This window comes from Chelonoidis abingdonii, chromosome 24 (genome assembly GCF_003597395.2).
Source record: "Chelonoidis abingdonii isolate Lonesome George chromosome 24, CheloAbing_2.0, whole genome shotgun sequence".
NCBI classification, from domain to species: Eukaryota; Metazoa; Chordata; order Testudines; family Testudinidae; genus Chelonoidis; species Chelonoidis abingdonii.
In genome coordinates, this window is record NC_133792.1 from 25,951,703 (window position 1) to 25,969,655 (window position 17,953).

Sequence of the window (17,953 nt, forward strand, 5' to 3'; positions counted from 1 at the left end):
AACCAGAAACAGGAGGAACAGTTCCGGTGCAGCGTGACCCGGAAGCGGAAGCGTGCATAGGGAGGAATCGCTTCCGCGCGCTGCCGGGAAGTCGCGGCGGTAGCAGCAGCGATCGGAGCCCAGCAGCGGGACCGGCCATGTGAGAGAGCCCCCGCCACCCCAGGTGAGGTACTGCCTGGATCCAGGCGCAGAGCGGGACTCCTGGGCTCCCCCTTCGCCCCTGCACGGTGTTGCCGTGAGAGGGTCGAGTCTTATCGCTTCGCCGCCCGGGTCTGGCTGCCCGTGGCGCGGCCTGAGGCCAGCCCCGGCCCGGGACCCCCGGCCGGCGGAGAGCTCGCTGTCCTACTGCGGCGCCTCCCGCTGGGCGAGCGGCACAGCCGGGACCTCTCGCCCGGGGGCTGGCCCGTCATGTTCCGGTGGGCGCCGTCGCACCCTGTTCAGCCCCGCTGATTCCCAGCAACAGGAAAGGGCAGGTACAAAACAGCCATGGGATGGGCAGCCCTGTGAAAGTCCTCAGCCCAGTATTGTTAAGGGGCAGAGGCCTCTCAGTGAGATGTTCACTTGGCATCCTTTAACCGCCTGAGGTGGGCTGAGTAGCGCTGCTGAGGGCAAAGCTCTGCAGTACTCTTTGCAAAGTTATGTAGTTATGCAGTACTTCACGAGTAGCACCAGCTGTAGACGCTTTCCACCTTTGGATATAAAAGGGTAAATCCTTCCACCTGTGTTCAGTTCCTGGTTCTGCTACAGACTTTGTTAGTAACCTGGGGCACATCATTTAATCTCTCTGTACTTCAACTTTCTATCTGTAAAATGGGTTTAACAGTCCTTTGTCTTTTTTGTGTTTTTTAGATTGTAAACTTTTCTAAGCATAAACTCTTAATACGCGTAGTGCAGCTAATGTGCTTGAGTCTTGAAGTGCTCTTCATAACAAATAATAAAGTACCAAATTTTGTAAAAACAAGCTTTTATAAAATTTGAGACCAATTATTTATTTCCAAAGTACATTATTCTAATATTTTACCTTGCAATGTTTGAACCCAAACATCCTAGTACTGAGAGTATGGAACTCTTTTTAAACAAAAGGAACGTTTTATTGCCTTTCATTGTCCAAGATGAAATAAATACAGTAAGGAAATAGGGACAGTAAATAGTGAAAAGAAAACATTTTAAAAATACTTTAACTTTTCATATCTAACTTATATATAAACGTTTTTGTTTACAGCATGATTAAGTTGACTGCCTTTATGTAAACACTTATTTTTAATAGTAAACTTTGTATACAAAATCAAGAAAACAGATCCCTTCTAGAAATGTTACTGTGTTGAACCCACATGTAATCTGTTGTGCCCATCTTTATGGGATTAGGATGTATGCTTGTTGAAAGATGGTAGTTTATGCTAGTCATAGTAAAGCTTTTCAAAAATGCATTTAGCATAGCATTTGTTATAAAGAATAAGAATTCTTATAGTAGGATAATTATGTAAGACAAGTTGTTCCTAAAAAACATAGGAGAAGAGGCAATGGCTATCTGCTTCTTCCTAAATAATGGCATTTTTCATAGTAAGATCGTGCAGTAGAATGACTCTTGCCTGTTATGTTGTTACTGAAGAGCTGCACTTCGGTAGCCTTGTCATGTGTTTCTGCAAAGCAGAAAATAAATTATCCGTGACAGTACTGTTTCTGTATCACTGCCATGATAGGCTGTATTGGCTAGAATTCTTGCAGTGGGACTAGGTTTCTTTCTTTATCTGGGATGCCTGCAGCCGTAGCATAGGCATAAGGAAAGAGTGAAGGGGAGTGAAAGAAGGAAAATGAGGACTGCTGGTAAATACTAAGATTAAATAGGCAGACTCCGTTATACCTGTTACCTGGTTCCTACATCCCAAAAGAGCCCTCTTAGAAGCAGATACAAGGCAATTAATTGGTTGGTAGGACCTCAGAAATAACTTTCCTTCCAATAACAGATTTTAATATCTGATACTTTTATTAATAATCTGCTGGTTTAAAAGGAAATCAGCCATTCAGCATTTTGACTGGCTGGCACTCTCTATCAGCTTTTGGACAAATTGATATCAGATAATGATCACCCATCATGAGTGGCTGAAAATGATCCCATGACAATTCAGTACATGTCTGTTTGCCTCCTGTAAATGGTAGTGAGGTTAGGAGGAATGCTGATTAGTTACACACAAATGCAAATAAGTATATTGTGATTATTCATCTCCAACGAGTCACTTTTTTTGTTAGACCTCTAAATAAAAAAGGCAAAACAATTATGCTGCTTTAATTTTTAGTCTTAATGTAGATATTTCCTTTCCCCTTATTAAATTTTGGATGGAGGAGTTTTGACAACTTCTGTTTCAAATGCAAGGTGCATCTCTGCCTTCAAAATGACCAGCAAGAGATTTATATAATCATGAGTTATTGTTTGAATTGTTATGGGTGACTTGCATCATTATTCTTTGTGTAGTGTGTGCTTTGCATGCAAATAGTGATACTGTTTCTTTAGCATCTCCTAAATGAAATAATGATACTTGTCCAATTTTGCATACATGTGCTTGTTTGTAATAAGAAGAATGAGCTTAATCTTCTGCAAGGGAGTTTTAGGTTAGATTTTAGGGAAAACTTTCTAAATTTAAGGGAATTCAATCTCTGGAATAGGTTTCCAAGGGAGATTGTGGAAGCCCAATTTTTTTGAAAGTTTTTAAGAGCAGGTTGGACATCCATCTGTCAGGGATGGACTAGGTTTATTTGGTCCTACCTCAGCACAGGGGACTGCATTTGATGATCTCTCAAGGTCCCTTTCAATCCCATGCATCTGTGATTCTGTGAGTGAATTGGGCTTCTTTCCCAGATTTTTGTCCAGTCTCTGTTAAACGTTAGAAGGAACTTTTTATGAAAGTCAGCTCTTTGTTCTAAGAGCTAAAGATTTCAACAAGATAGATACTTTGAAGAAAATCTAAATACTGTGCATTGAAAAGTGTATTCCTGTGATTGACTGTCAGTCTAACAGTTTCTTCCATTCTGTTGATCATAAAAATAAGTTTTTTTTTCTTTCAAGTAGCTGATGCACAAAATTTTTGGAAGCTCAAATAGCATCTGACCCCACTACATCTGATTCAAGCCTGTGCTCTTTGTAAAGTTTTCAGTTACATAATCTACGAATGTATCCACACAGCTAAATGAGAAGTTAAAGCTGGCCTTTCTATAGTTCTTAACCACATTAGCATTTCAGATGCAATTATAACATTTTTTTGGTGTTTCCATAATTCCTGTTCAGGATTTGTAACCCAGTAACTTTACACCCCTGTTGGCTTATGTCTTTGCTTATAATTTGGTACTTTAAATAAAACTTTAAAATATAAATCATCTCTGTTTCTTTACTATCATGTAACAGACTTTGAGCCTGGGTACGTCTCTTCCTTTTGTAACTAAGCAGCGGAACTGTTTGAGACCCTTAATAACCTTCAGTTTATTTGAAGAGTTTAGTCTTGTTAGGTTCTAGTTTAAGAAAGAAAAACATTTAATTTAAAAGGTGCTAAATCAAGGGGTTTTGCAATAAACTAACGTTTGAAAAAGCTCAAATTTTGTGTCACTGTAACAGTATTTCAGCTCCCCATTAGCAACATCTACTTCTCCTCCTCCTTTTAAAAAAATGAGTGGCAGAAAAATATTGGTCATAATAAAGGTCACTAACTTTGGTCTATTTAGGACTCTGGCAGTCACTTTCTTGCAATATGTGACTCATCATATTGAGCTATGAAATAATATTACTTATTATTTAAATAATAGCTTGAAGTGAATTATTTTCTTAAAATGGGCCAGTTTGCTCTTATAGAAAAGTTTGAGGTGATGATTTGGCTGGCAGTTGGAAAACAGAATTGATTTCTCCCGCTTGAGAAACTCTGGGACATTGTGGAATTAGTTAATAAGGAATGCAAGCAACACTACTGCTGTAATCTCATCAAAATAACCACTTTTTTTTTTACACTTGACCCACCTAACCCCATTCCCATAGAATAACTAGCTGTACAGAATACGCAATACAGCTTATATGTCCAGCCTTCGTTTTTGTGCACAGATGGTGTAGCAGCTTGTGATCTTGTAGAACATTTTTAAAATCGAAAGACTAAGGGGAATAGAAAAGGCAGAAACAGCCTGGCAACTGTGGAGGTTCCTAAAAGTTTTGTTTCTTTGGGTAAGTAAACCCACTTATCTTAAATATGTCAGCCCACTTAAGTGTCCCTTCCTAAAAAAGGAAAGACTTGAAGATAAGAGAGTGGAATGAGCAAACTTAGTCTCATCATAAATGCTGCTTAGTTATGTTGAAACTGGTTATATTTTCCTCTCTCTTGCAGCACAACACTAGATTTGTAATGAAATGGAGTCTGGGACAAACTCTTTTCGAGTGGAATTTCCTGATTTTTCTAGCACCATTTTGCAGAAGTTGAACCAGCAGCGCCAGCAGGGACAATTATGTGATGTTTCCATTGTAGTTCAGGGCCATCTGTTCAGAGCCCATAAAGCTGTCCTTGCAGCCAGCTCACCTTACTTCTGTGACCAAGTACTCTTGAAAAATAGCAGGCGAATAGTCCTTCCGGATGTGATGAATCCAAGAGTGTTTGAGAATATCCTTCTGTCTACTTATACGGGACGGTTGGTGATGCCTGCTCCAGAAATTGTCAGTTATCTGACAGCAGCAAGTTTCCTTCAGATGTGGCACGTAGTAGACAAATGCACTGAAGTGTTAGAAGGGAACCCAACAGTTCTCTGTCAGAAGATGAATCATGGCAGTGATCATCAGTCCCCAAGCAGCAGTAGTTATAATGGGCTTGCTGAAACCTTTGAGCTGGGCTCTGGAGGACAGCCAGACTTCCACAAAGTGCAGGAGCTGAGGGACGGTGAAAATGAAGAAGAAAGCTCTAAAGATGAGTTGTCATCTCAGCTAACAGAACATGAGTACCTTCCCAGTAATTCTTCAGCAGAACATGACAGACTCAGCACAGGAATGACAAGTCAAGATGGTGAAGAGGGAGCCAGCGACAGTGCAGAGTGTCAGTATACGAGGCCTATCTATAGCAAACCCAGCATCATGTCACACAAGCGTTGGATCCATGTGAAACCAGAAAGATTTGAACAGGACTGTGAAGGTGTAGATGCACATACTTATGATGAGCACCAGGTGTCTGAATCCATGAATGTCATTCAGACAGAGCATTCTATACAGTCTTCAGGAGTTGAAGACTTTCACGTAAATGACAAAAAGATGGAGGCAGAATTTGATGAACAGGCTGATGAAAATAATTATGATGAGCAAGTTGACTTCTATGGCTCTTCTATGGAAGAATTTTCTGGTGAAAGGGCAGATGGAAATCTAAATGTTCACAGACAAGATGTTATGATAGCAGCAGGGTATGGTGAGAGCATTGAAATGGCTACAGGAATTAAAGAAGAAACCACCCTCTCTGGATTCTCGCCTACTGACAAACTATATCCTTGTCAATGTGGTAAAAGCTTTACACACAAGAGTCAGAGGGATCGGCACATGAGCATGCACCTGGGTCTTCGGCCTTATGGTTGTGGTGTCTGTGGTAAGAAATTCAAAATGAAACATCACCTTGTCGGCCATATGAAAATCCACACAGGCATAAAACCTTATGAGTGTAATATCTGTGGGAAAAGATTTATGTGGAGGGACAGTTTTCATCGACATGTAACTTCTTGTACTAAGTCATACCAAGCCTCTAAAGCTGAGCAGAATACTACTGAGATGAACTAAAACATAAGACTTATAATTGTTTAGCAGAGTAAGCAAAATAAACTAATTATGCAAATATTGTCTGGTACTTGCTATTGTGAAATTTTAAGGTTTTGGTTTTTTCAAGTTCTAAGGATGTTGCTGATACAGCTGTGAGCAGACCAAATTTTTGTCCATCTACTGTCTCCACTGCAGGTGCTTCAACCCTGCTCTGATGGGACCCCTTTAGAGGAGAGAGGGAAGTTCAAATCTCCATGGCTTATTCATAGGACCCTCTGCTGAGACTGTAACTAATGAGGCCAATTGTGGTGATGTTTTTTGTTAATATATTATTGCTGTTATTTATTATTTGTTTCACAGTAGTGCTCAAGGGCTCTGATGGAGGCTCCATTGTGCTAAGAGTTAAATAAACATACTGTAAGTTCCAGACCCAAAACCCACAATCTTAAAGCCTCAATCCTCCAAACACTTACTCCTGTGCTTAACTTTATGCATGAGAAGGTGGCAATAAGAGTAACAGTAGCACAAGATTGCATATGTTAGCTATGTGTAGAAATTGCAGGATTCAGGTGTTTTAAATGAATGAATAAAGGATTTTAGTTATGTAGAACTTGCTGTCAGCAAGGAACTGAACAGATGTCACCAACTTACTTAACATGAGTCATTAAGCAGCCTTCAGATAGCTTTTCGCTAAAAAAATATAGCTATTTTTTGAGTCAGGCCTTCCTTGTTTGTTTACCCATTTTTTTCCTCTGGCAGGGTGTCTGGTTCTGTCTAGTTACTGGGCCTACTTCTATTCATTTTTGTAAAGCACTTAGATACATCATGATGTGTGCTGCATACATTTAAGAGACAGTTGCATTAAAACTTCATTTGTTTGTACTCCTGCAGTGTATAATGTTAAAGTTGGTTGGGCTGTCTTTCAATTCTGGCTACCACATCGTAAGAGAACTTGTAGAAGTGTGTGTAGCAAGAGGGCATTTTATCAAAATGTTGGGTTTTTTCAAGTGCATAGTTGGTATTATTCCAACACTCAAAGCCTTTAACCTATAGCTTAAGTTTCAGATTTTCATGGCTTACTGCAGTAGCAAGTACCAAACTCACTGTACAATACAGGCTTGTTTTCTTGGTACTAAAGTTTTTTGAAAATTTCTGTCCTTTTAAATCTGAAGAGCTAGAGACTTGCTTCAGGAAATTCTTATTAGTCATTGATAAACTGGCATTTAAATATTTAATCCTCTACTGTTTGAACAGTGGGGTCCATAATACATGTTCTTGATTGTCAACTACTGTGACTCTGATCACATTCAAAGGCACAAGCGGGTCAGAGCTGTTTTCTCTCCAAATGAAGGCCCTAGCTGACAAACAATTTAAATTACCCTAATTGGATCCCTTTTAATTATACAATGGGACATGAACAAGTTTCAGGTTTGTGAGCAACTTCCGGATTCTTAGTTGTGGGAAGGTGGCAGTCCTGCGCCATGAGGAGGATGTATTATTATACACTGGACTCATGCTCTAGCAGATGGAGCAGTGTTGTAGTTTTGGGAGATTTTGACAACCATCCAGGCTAGAGGGAATGCATCAGTTATGAAGATGGAGGTAAGATTTAAAATGTGGGTTGAAGAAGGCAGCTCAAAATGGTTGAAAGCCTTTGCATTCCTACTCAGAAGCAGTTAAAATACGGTGTAGTTTATTACCTGGTGTAAGAATGAAAGAGCCTCGTTAATATACACTGTGGTCACAATCAGAAGAGGTGAGTCTACATACATGTAGCCCTCTTCCAGCATTGGTAACAAAATAATTAGCCAGCACCGAATGGCTACCAAGCATGACTGGCCCCAAGTTGCATCCAGATTTTGCAATCTGTAGAATTATGGAACTAAAATACAAAATGACCCATTATGTTAAAGCCACACGCATAAACAGATAATTCCCCCTTTAGCTGTTTTTCTTTATCTGCTTAGCAGCCCAATTAAAAAAAATTTAATATCCAACCAAACTGTATCCTGAACATGAATGTCTAACACAAAGGTGAGCTTCATTACTTGGTGGGCTATTATTACTGCAACTGTTTGGCATATTACTTAAACTTAAGTAAAAATGGGTTTTTTAAAGGCTCTCAAATTTTACTCTATCAATTCTTCAGATATTTTTCATACAGAATTTTGAGTACAGAACATGAGTCCATTGCTGGCAATGGACATACAAATGGTCAGCACTAAGGAGTTCCTGTTCTTCGCACTTACTTGAACTCTACATCAAAGCAGAGTGGGGGTGATAATTGCTGTCTAACCCATGTACTCAAGGTAACTAAACAGGGATCTGTTCACTAACACTGTAACCTGATCAACGTATAGAAGCACTTTGTATTTAAAAATCTTTATACATATTTTTTACATTTAGAAATTGTATAGTCCTATGGTTTCTTTCCACATTTACACACTCTATTTAATACTGAAATTTATAATGATAGCAGGTTATTTCCTCGTGTGTTTACAGGGCTGTAGGGAGAAGGTTCCTGTACTTACTGGCCCTTTTCTTCCATTTCCCCACCTCCTTACCACATACAGGGAGTACTTTTTGTGAGTTTCATGGTTCCATTTGGGGGAGATAATGCTCCTGTTCTCTTCAAGATTGTTCTAGTACAGTGACTCATTCTTTTTCCATACTATGACACCCCCCTCTCCCCCGCCCCCCCCCCCCCCCCAGCACAGCAGAGATGATTTGGGGACCCATCTGGCCATAAAAAAGAGAGGGTGGTTGCAACACCAGGTTGAGAACCCATGGTCAAATAAAGTATACTTCCATCAGACTCAGACCATGCTATAGAGCTGCCTGTGAAGCCCTTTCATTTACCAGCTTGAGATGACTTTTATATGGGACTTTTTTAAAAGTTAACTTCAAATAGGAGTAATGTTTAGATAACTTTGAAATAGAGCTTTAAAATAATGTACTAAGAGACACTTTAAGGGTTTTATACAGGTGTAGTAAGATGTGTTTGTGTATGCTTTTAATGACTTTTCATGAATAGTAACTAATACCTAATCCTGTTCTACCCAATAGGTTGTGACGTTTTGTGTTGAAATTCCAACATGTGAGACTATTAACATTTGTAATCCTTGACACTTGGGTTTTTGGTATTAAACCACATTAAATGCTTTGGTTACAGGTAGATGTTGTCTTAATTTGAGGGGCTAGGGCAGGAATTGGTGAGTGTCTCTCCAGAATCCTCACTTCTACATGATCTACACTTAACTAAAACAAGAATGGATGCAGCTTCTTCCAGAGCTTATAAGCACCACTGTCGGGATGGCTTTGTACAAGGGGTAAAAGGTACACTCTGGTCTGGGAAACAAGGGATCCACTTAACATATATTTTAAGGTGAATGTTATGCATTTATGCTTTATAATTTTAGATGAGACCATTTCAAAACATAATTTTGTCAATTTTTTTATCCTTCCCTTAAATATCCCCTCTTTTTGCTAGTAGACATTAGCAGAGGGGATGTTTTATAAAATCTGGATCATTGGAGAGAGATAAGGGGTAACAATTTCAGAATCTTCTGTTACTGAGAGTCCACTGCATGGCCTGCTGATGGTAAAAACTCTTAAGGAGACTAAAGTTAAATTTCCTCCAATTTCATCTCTAGGTTTCTAAGACCATTGTTACCTATGGCATCTAAGCAATTGAAATCCTCATGTACAGTCTCCTGGAGTCACAGTGACGAGTATCTGACTTCTTTTCTCAGTGGAGCTGTTAATCTGTCAGGAGTCATTTTTCTCCTTTTTTGGGGGTTTGTATATTAGCATTCCCATTTTGCACACTAGTATTTAAAAAAAAAAAAAAAAAGCCTCAGTTTCACGTAGCAACCATTCTTGATTGCTTCATGGACAAGCAGAGAGACCCTAAATGGTACTACTGGAAGATCTTTGTTCTCAATTTTTCCCTCTGATGTAGCTTCCCTGTCACGACTGATAAAATACCACACATCAGAGGCCAGGAGGGAGCTCTGAGATTGCCATATTTCAGTATCTTTTATTGTCAGGTCCATACTTGACATCACTGTACTTCTGGACATGAAAGAATGGACATCCTTCAGACCACCTAAAGTGAACATTATTGGGCTGGTGCCAGAGAGCTAATCCATCTTTGAATCCTGAGAGCCTGCAGTTTTGTATTTAGTATCATCTTTATTTAGAAGAGTTGGAAGTTTTCTCAAAGCAGCAAAGGAAGGTTGCTGCTTTCCTCCTTTAATTATATTTAACTGGGTAGTTAGAGTTTTTAGACTAAAAGCTCTAAGTTGTCTGTGCCCCAAGGGGAGATGCTGGAAAACCAATATATTTTTAATGTGATGAAATTATCAGACTTTGATAACTTTGCTTGAAGCCTGTGTCATAAGTCAATTGCTGCTGCTTTTTTGTTCTCCAAGGGATCTTTCTTCCAGAAATGTAACTGTTTATGCAAGTGAGCTACAAAAGTTTTTATTATAAACACAATGTCATTTATAATAAAGTTGCATATCTTATTGATACTTTGTGAGATGTTATGCCTGTATTGCAAAGGTTGAATAATTTTGTCTATATAATATTGCTGTCCTAATTGCACAGCATGGTTTTACTTAGTTTAATGTTGCTGTTTAATATTTTCTTCTTATAGAAGAGATCCATGCCATTTTTGGTATAACATGTTTTAATAAATGTTATCTGTCAACTTTGTAAATGTTGTTTTTTTAATTCTAAGTAAACAAAATGAGTACCTGTTTAGCTCTAATAGTGTTTTGCTATTGCTGTGAAAGATAACAGCTCAATCATAATTTCAGTACATCAGAAAGCAGCCAGTACAATAAAAAGTGTCATTACATATTATGGTAAATAAAAGTACAGCTAGTAATGCATCTCTATTGACACCAAGTTTACCTGCTAATTTTGTCTAATAAGTTTTTCTTCTGAATACACTTCAGGTTGATGAACATGTAAACTATATAACTGAGGGCCCTATGCCTGCTTAACCAATATAAGCCATGTTAATTCTTTCCACCTCCCCTCCCCCCACCCAACTTGCATTAGAAAGGCCACTGTATACCACATCTGGGCTTAGCAGTGGGAGAGCTAGGGATCTAGTCTTAAACTACTTGACTGTCAATGTCACAAATCAGAGAAACAGTACAAGTGACTAACACCTGTAGCAAGAAAAGTGTTCATATTTTAACAGCTTTTGTCTTGAAGACTGGCAAGTCAGTGAATAGAATTGCTGTAGGATTCAATCTTGTTGCCACCATTAACTATGCCTGCACGTCAAGAGGCAAACAGAACCCTTTACATTTTATTGGTTGATATAGGTAGTGGCATTTATAAGGCCCCAGCTGCTATTGTACATGAGCATTAAGATAAATGGGCCACATCTTAATGGAGATCAGCACATATACCATTGGCAGATCTTAAACCCTTTGGAACACTTAATTCTGTGGTCTGTGTTATATACAGGAGGTCGGAGTAGATCTAATGGTTCCTCACAGTGCACCTTCACCGTTTTTCAAATAGACAAACAGCATGCCATAACTAGTTGTTCAGATCCTAGCATCTGTTCTGCTGTAAGAAACTTGATTTCTAGTGTGCCACAATTACTTAATCACTAGGCCTTAGGAAAGAAATTGCAGTTTGAAGGGGAGAGACGGTTGCAGGTTGACTTCACCCTAGTGTTCCTAAATATATGTTTAATTTTATATAAAAGAGGTTTCTATTAAATAGACTTCCTCATAAGCTAATTGAGACCAATGTTGAATTTACTTTTAACTTGTTCCAAGATGTCTATTAAAACTAGTCTCTCTAGATGTGTATGGTTGTACCATCTTGTAGGTAGATATTTCTAAAATCACATAACCAAACACCTTCATTTACAGATGATCTTTAAAACAAAAAAAAAATTAGTATTATGGAGGTTTTCAATTCTCTTAATATTCCTGTTTGTATTTCACAATCTACCTTAACTGTATCGTACTGTATCCACCTAGTTTAAGTAGTGTCAATTCTTCTCTTCATACAAGCATAACTACCACTAATTCTATTCAAAATCAACTTTAGGAATAGAACAGATGCTCAGTCTGCAAACATATGAAAAGGGACACTGCTGTCATTGATACTACCAGCTATAAAAGGAAATGTGCTATGTGAATTCACTGGGCTTGCAGCCTCCAGTATGTAATTCAGTGCCACCAAAATCTGCTGTAAGATGGAATTATTTACCTATAAAAAGGTGTTTTACTTAGTCAGTAGTTAGCAATGATGGGTTGCAATACATCCTGCACATGTGACCAACACAAACAACAACCATACCTGTTTCTGGTGTAGGGCTTTGCCCTTGCATTCAGGAACCTACATTGCCTAGAAAGCAGCATATACTATGGTAAACGTCTCTGAAAATGTTAACAATTTAAGTGACGGGAGCAGAATATAATTTTATTGAATTGAGTTTAAGTGCTTTTTAGCAGTCTCCTGTTACAGGATTTTTTCACATTTTGTGCACCAGCATTGGTTATAAAAGCCTATTGGACAGAAGGCAATCCTTGTTTATGTAAGGAAAGGGGGTACAGTAGTAAGTAAAGGGCAAGTTCCTGTACCAGTCCTACTGGTGATAAGTGGGGCATTGATTACCATCACAATGGGAGGAATGGTTAAGAGTTGTTTTGGAGAGAAAGAAGGATATGTAGAAAGAAAGAATGAGATGAGTGAAAGGAACAGGGAAGAATAAAAGGCAGCAGGGAAGAGGAATATTTTAATGGCCCTTGGCTTGATTAGAGCTGGTAGTACGATGAAGGGCTATCCCTTGGAAGTGCCTTGCATTTCATTCCTGTGATCTACTGAGTAGCCCTAAATGGAGAACCTAAAAATGCACAGACCAACTGCCAGTGTGGTCTCAAACTTGGCTTAGTTTAGACTTAACATGTATAACAATGCCTCATTGTGGCAAGCGTTTCTAAATATGTATGGGGGGGCTGAGTGACTATCCCAAGGTTCTCAAATACTGAAGTAAGTAGTGTTCTCTTGTCTTTTTTCATTGTTAATGCACCCCACAAACTGGAGGAGTGCAAATACAGATCATGTTTGAGTATACAAGTGCAGCTTTCTATAATTCAAATTATTTTTGTGACTGAAAGACAGTAATTTCACACTGCAGTTGTAAGGAATGGAATTTCATCTCTCCTCCTCCTGCATCCAAATGTAGGTATTTCTATTGAAAACATATCATTTACCCAGCTTCAATCCATTTGGCCTTCGTTCAGCTATCAAAACTGACATTTGTTGCTCCAGATCAGGAAGAATTTTTGATTTCCAAGCAAAGACTGACCTGCTTTAAACTGAACTAGGTCCATTCAGCTAATCCCTAGGAAAACAAAACAAAAAAAAAAAAACCCAACAACCAATATTCACACACAGTTTCTTTTTTATGCTTAGCAACTTTTCTTTAATACAGTGTGACATACAGCAGTTCATTCAACTTTATTTTTGCACCTGCTAAATATAATCTAGACATTCTTACATATACTAATAACTGTTTAGGGTTTTAGTTTTGTGACTTTTTAATATCAGTGGAAGTTACAGACCCAAACACAATTTGTGCCTCTAAATTATTTCTGATTAGTATTACATATTTATATTGCAATAGTGCAGGTTGGCCCCTAATGAACTGTGTGTTTATACAAATAATAGGAAGTCAAGGCTGGTCCCTACCTCCAAAGGGTTTACCTTCTCAGAAGACCTGCAACATTTGAAGGGCAGGGTTCAAGAGAGAAAAATATACGCCTTATAACATTTGCTATTTTGTTTTTATAAATACATAAAATAAGAATCAACTATCATCTCCTTAATCTGGCCATTGTTAATTTGCTAATTGCTGGTCTTTGAATCATCAAGTTTAAGGCCAGAATGGACCACTAGATTTTCTAGTTCAGTGTCTCAAGTCTGATCTGTCTTGTATACCCCCAAGTTTCACCTCCTTTAAAAACTACTTACTTACAAAGTAGACATAAAAATACAAAAGTGTCACAGCACACTATTATGGAAAAATTGCTTACTTCCTCATTTTTACCATATAATTATAAAATAAATCAATTGGAATATAAATATTGTAGACTCATAGACTAAGGTCAGAAGGGACCATTATGATCATCTAGTCTGACCACCTGCACAATGCAGGCCACAGAATCTCACCCACCCACTCCTGTAACAAAACCCTAATCTATGTCTGAGTTATTGAAGTCCTCAAATCGTGGTTTAAAGACCTCAAGGTGCAGAGAATCCTCCAGCAAGTGACCCGTGCCCCATACTGCAGAGGAAGGCGAAAAACCTCCAGGGCCTCTGCCAATCTGCCCTGGAGGAAAATTCCTTCCCAACCAATATTGGCAATAAGATATAAACCCTGAGTACATGTGCTAATGACTACCAGCCGACAACCAGGAATGATTCTTCTGTTAGGAACAAGATCCCACCCATTAATCCTATCGGCATAGACCATATTAGGCATATTTAACCTGTAATAATCAAAGATCCTTAATTGCAAAAAGTTATGTTAGGCTATCCACATACCATCTTTCTCCATAAAATTATCAACTAGTCTTGAAGCCAGATTGATCTTGCTTTCCACTTACTCCCCTTGGAAGGCTGTTCCAGAACTTCACTCCTCTAATGATTAGAAACCTTTGTCTAATTTCAAGTTTAAACTTCCTAGTGTCCAGTGTATATGTACTTCCATTTCAGTGCATAGTACATAGAGTAGTATAAACAAGTCATTGTCTACATGAAATTTTAGTTTGAACTGGCTTCGCTAGTGATTTTATGTAGCCTCTTGTAAAATTAAGCAAATCTCTAGATGAGTTGATGTGTCTTCTGGAAGACCTCTACGTACCCCCAGGGGCACCCGTACCACTGGTTGAGAGCCACTGATTTAGTCTTAACTGTACATTACAAGCCACTGCCACCATCACATCCATGCACTTAATGGAAGAATTTGAATGAGGAATGGACAGTGGCTTTATGAATTAGTTCAGGCAGGGCGTTCCATGTGTAAAGGGGAATATGGTTAAAAAAATTGTTTTTGAGAGAAGTCTCTCCCCTTCCCCCTTTGAATTTTCAGACTCATTATTAGGTAATTTTACTCTACTTACTAAGTATGTGTCATCTTTGTTTTAAGTAAAGGAAGTTTAATAGTGTATGTACAATTAACAGTAAGAAAGCAAAAGACTGTTAATCTACTGCAGTTTATACAAAAATTGATAGAGCCCTGCATGGACTCAAAATTGGTATCTGCATGCAATCCGCAAAAATGATCCACAGATATCAGGGCTCTAAAAATTGATACAAAGCGTAAGAAGTTTCTTTAGAAACTATTTCATGCTGCTCCATATAAATTGATAGGGTCCAGTACTGCCAATAGAAATCTCCATTGCTGCTTTGCTTTGGTGGGCTTCCCCACATAAACTATTGAAGTTAATGTGAATCCATGGCAAAACTTCCACTGATGGTATTAAGATCAAGATTTAGTCCTGTGTGAAAAGAGACAGATTCCCCAGGGCCTAAAAAGGGGATGCTGTTTTGATATTTCCACAACAAGGAGCTTTAAAAACTGAATAGCTTTAACCTAGCTGCCCCTTATTCCCTCATTTCCAATCATCTAGGATCTATTTGAATTACTACTAAGCTCTGAAGTTCATTTATCTAAATAAAAACCATCCTAAAGCTGAGGAACTGGAAAGCCCCTTTCCTATATGGATGTTTGTTGAGCAAATCTGGATGTAGATACTGATCAAATAGTAAGAAGTTCTCAACCACATCATGAAAATCACCATGAGAATCCTGTATGTCCAGATGTTTCTGTAGCTGGCCTTTCCTGACCTCAGATTGAATTGATTTAGCTGCTATGTTTTTAAATATGAATTTTCCTGTTTTTGTGCCTGCTAAATCTAAGCAGCATGAAGTAGCTATGGACTCCATGACAAGAAGTTCAGCTATCAATGCATTGAGAATTATTTTGGTACCTACTACATGGTTTAGATCAGAAAATTATCTCTATAGTTCATAGCTTTTAAAACCGTGGAATTTCTGATACTGCATGGAACACAACATTATTGCACCGGTTCTGAAGGGAAACATAATATTTTATTGCAACTTTCAGAAAGATTATACAGAGACCACAATGTAAATACCTTCAGAATTGCTTATTGCTAAGTACACAGTTAGCTGTAATGAGATCTGATCTTTCTAACAGGTTGTCCCCAGAGAAATCAAAGTCAGCAAAGGTTTATGATTATAAGACTCTGATGCTGGAACCTGAATAGATCATTTAATAACACTGGACTCGATACACAGTGAATTTCAGTTATAAGTGTTTACTTCAATAAACACTCTCACACACACAAACCCCTTAAGTAATATTAACGTTATAAGACAAACTGAAAAATGCTAACAAACTAGACATCTTTTGTCAGGGTTGGATATCTTTGTAATAGGTATGTCCTACTGCAACCTCAACCAAGTCATTGAGTTAGATTCAGGGATCACTGGATGAAATTCTATGACCAGCATTATGCAGGTCAGCCTAGATGCTCATTAAGGTCATTCTGACCTTAATATCTGTGGAAAAACAGAATATTAATATTCGACACCATCCTTAGCACATACCATTATGTCTATACATTACAGCCAGTGGTGGTTCAGCCTTTTATGGGCCTTGGACCACACTGAAGAGATACAAAATTAAGTAAAATAAATATACCTTCAGTCTATTTTTATATACCATTCCTAGCTGTAAAATGGGCCATAAGCTATACAAGCTGTAAAACTGAAAACCAAGATAACCCCCATAGGAGAAAAGACAAAAACACCAGTAGTGAGGGAAGATAGCTCAGTGGTTTGACTGTTAGCCTGCTAAACATAAGGTTGTGAGTTCAATCCTTGAGGGGGCCACTTAGGGATCTGGGGCAAAAATCAGTACTTGGTCCTGCTAGTGAAGGCAGGGGGCTGAACTCAATGACCTTTCAAGGTCCCTTCCAGTTCTAGGAGATAGGTATATCTCCAATTTAAAAAAAAAAACTCAAAAAGACAGACCCTTGTTTCTAATTTCACTATCCAGAAAGCCATAGGACTGGAAAAGAGAGATGGGAACATACTTAACTCACCATATGCTTTCAGTCTGAGACTCAGGCTACAGAAAGAAGTTTTCAACTGCCTCCAAAATCTCAAGATTTATGGTTGGACCATACATACTTACAATCATAAAAATGAACTGCAATAATGAGGAGTTGGATCCTTCTTAGGCAGACTACAAAGCAGACAGACATTCTTAAATTCTAGTATTACATGTATTTATGTGAAGACAGAGATTACTATTCTCAATTAATAAACTCAATTTATTCTCAATTTTGTGTCAATTATCTTTCTCTTCCCCAAACAACTGAAACATAGGATGTCAGGGTTCCCTCCCCACTCTGAACTCTGGGGTACAGATGTAAGGACACACCTGAAAGTCCCCCCACTAAGTTTATATTCCACCAGCTTAGGTTAAAAGCTTCCCCCAGGCACAAATTTATTTCCTTGTCTTTGAACAGTATTGAGGCCACTACCAAGTGATTATACAGACATTCAGGGAAGGGCCACTTGGAGCCCTATTCATCCCAAAATATCCAGCCCCCCCCAGCCCCTTCACCCACTTTCCTGGGTGGGGAGGGAGGGGCTTGAGTTTAATATACCAACCAATAGGTTAACAAAGTGAGCACAGACCAAATCCCTGGTTTTTAGGACACTGAAAATCAATCAGGTTCTTAAAAGAAGAATTTTATTTGGAAAAAAAAAAGTAAAAGAATCACACCTGCAAAATCAGGATGAAAGATAACTTTACAGGGTAAATAAAAAGATTTACAACACAGAGGATTCCCCTCTAGGCTCAATTTCAAAGTTACAAAAACAGGAATAAACCCCCCTCTTATCATAGGGAAAATTCATAAGCTAAAACAAAAGATAATCTAACACCTTTCCTTGCTGTTACTTACAATTCTGTAATTTTTAGATGTATCAGTTCAGGGTCTTTTTAGGAGCTGGGTTACCTGCTTAGCCCTTGTCTACACTTGCAAGTTGCAGCGCTGGTGAGGGGGTTACAGCGCTGCAACTTAGCAGGTGTCTACACTTAAAAGCTCAGCCAGC

The 17,953-nt window shown here is 38.6% G+C and overlaps 1 protein-coding gene and 1 long non-coding RNA gene across 3 annotated transcripts in view; both read left to right on the top strand.

Moving 5' to 3' along the window:
• Window positions 1-17,953, top strand: part of LOC142045894 (uncharacterized) — a 503,229-nt gene that overhangs the window by 471,325 nt on the left and 13,951 nt on the right. The window contains exon 2 of the long non-coding RNA XR_012654800.1: window positions 16,693-17,115. This is a non-coding gene — a long non-coding RNA (uncharacterized LOC142045894). The remainder of the gene's footprint in view (window positions 1-16,692; window positions 17,116-17,953) is intronic.
• ZBTB43 (zinc finger and BTB domain containing 43) lies at window positions 32-10,481 on the top strand. 2 transcript variants are annotated; one of them, XM_032769251.2, is made up of 3 exons: window positions 32-163; window positions 4,359-5,591; window positions 5,954-8,927. In XM_032769251.2, exons 2-3 carry the CDS (start codon window positions 4,382-4,384, stop codon window positions 5,971-5,973), a joined length of 1,230 nt encoding a protein of 409 aa, XP_032625142.1. In that variant the 5' UTR covers window positions 32-163; window positions 4,359-4,381; the 3' UTR covers window positions 5,974-8,927. The 2 variants fall into 2 exon arrangements, with proteins under 2 accessions (XP_032625142.1, XP_032625140.1); XM_032769249.2 differs by having other exon boundaries at window positions 34-163; window positions 4,359-10,481.

Coding starts and splice junctions, on each gene's coding strand:
- ZBTB43 (XM_032769249.2), top strand. CDS start 4,382: ATGGAGTCTGGGACAAACTCTTTTCGAGTGGAATTTCCTGATTTTTCT.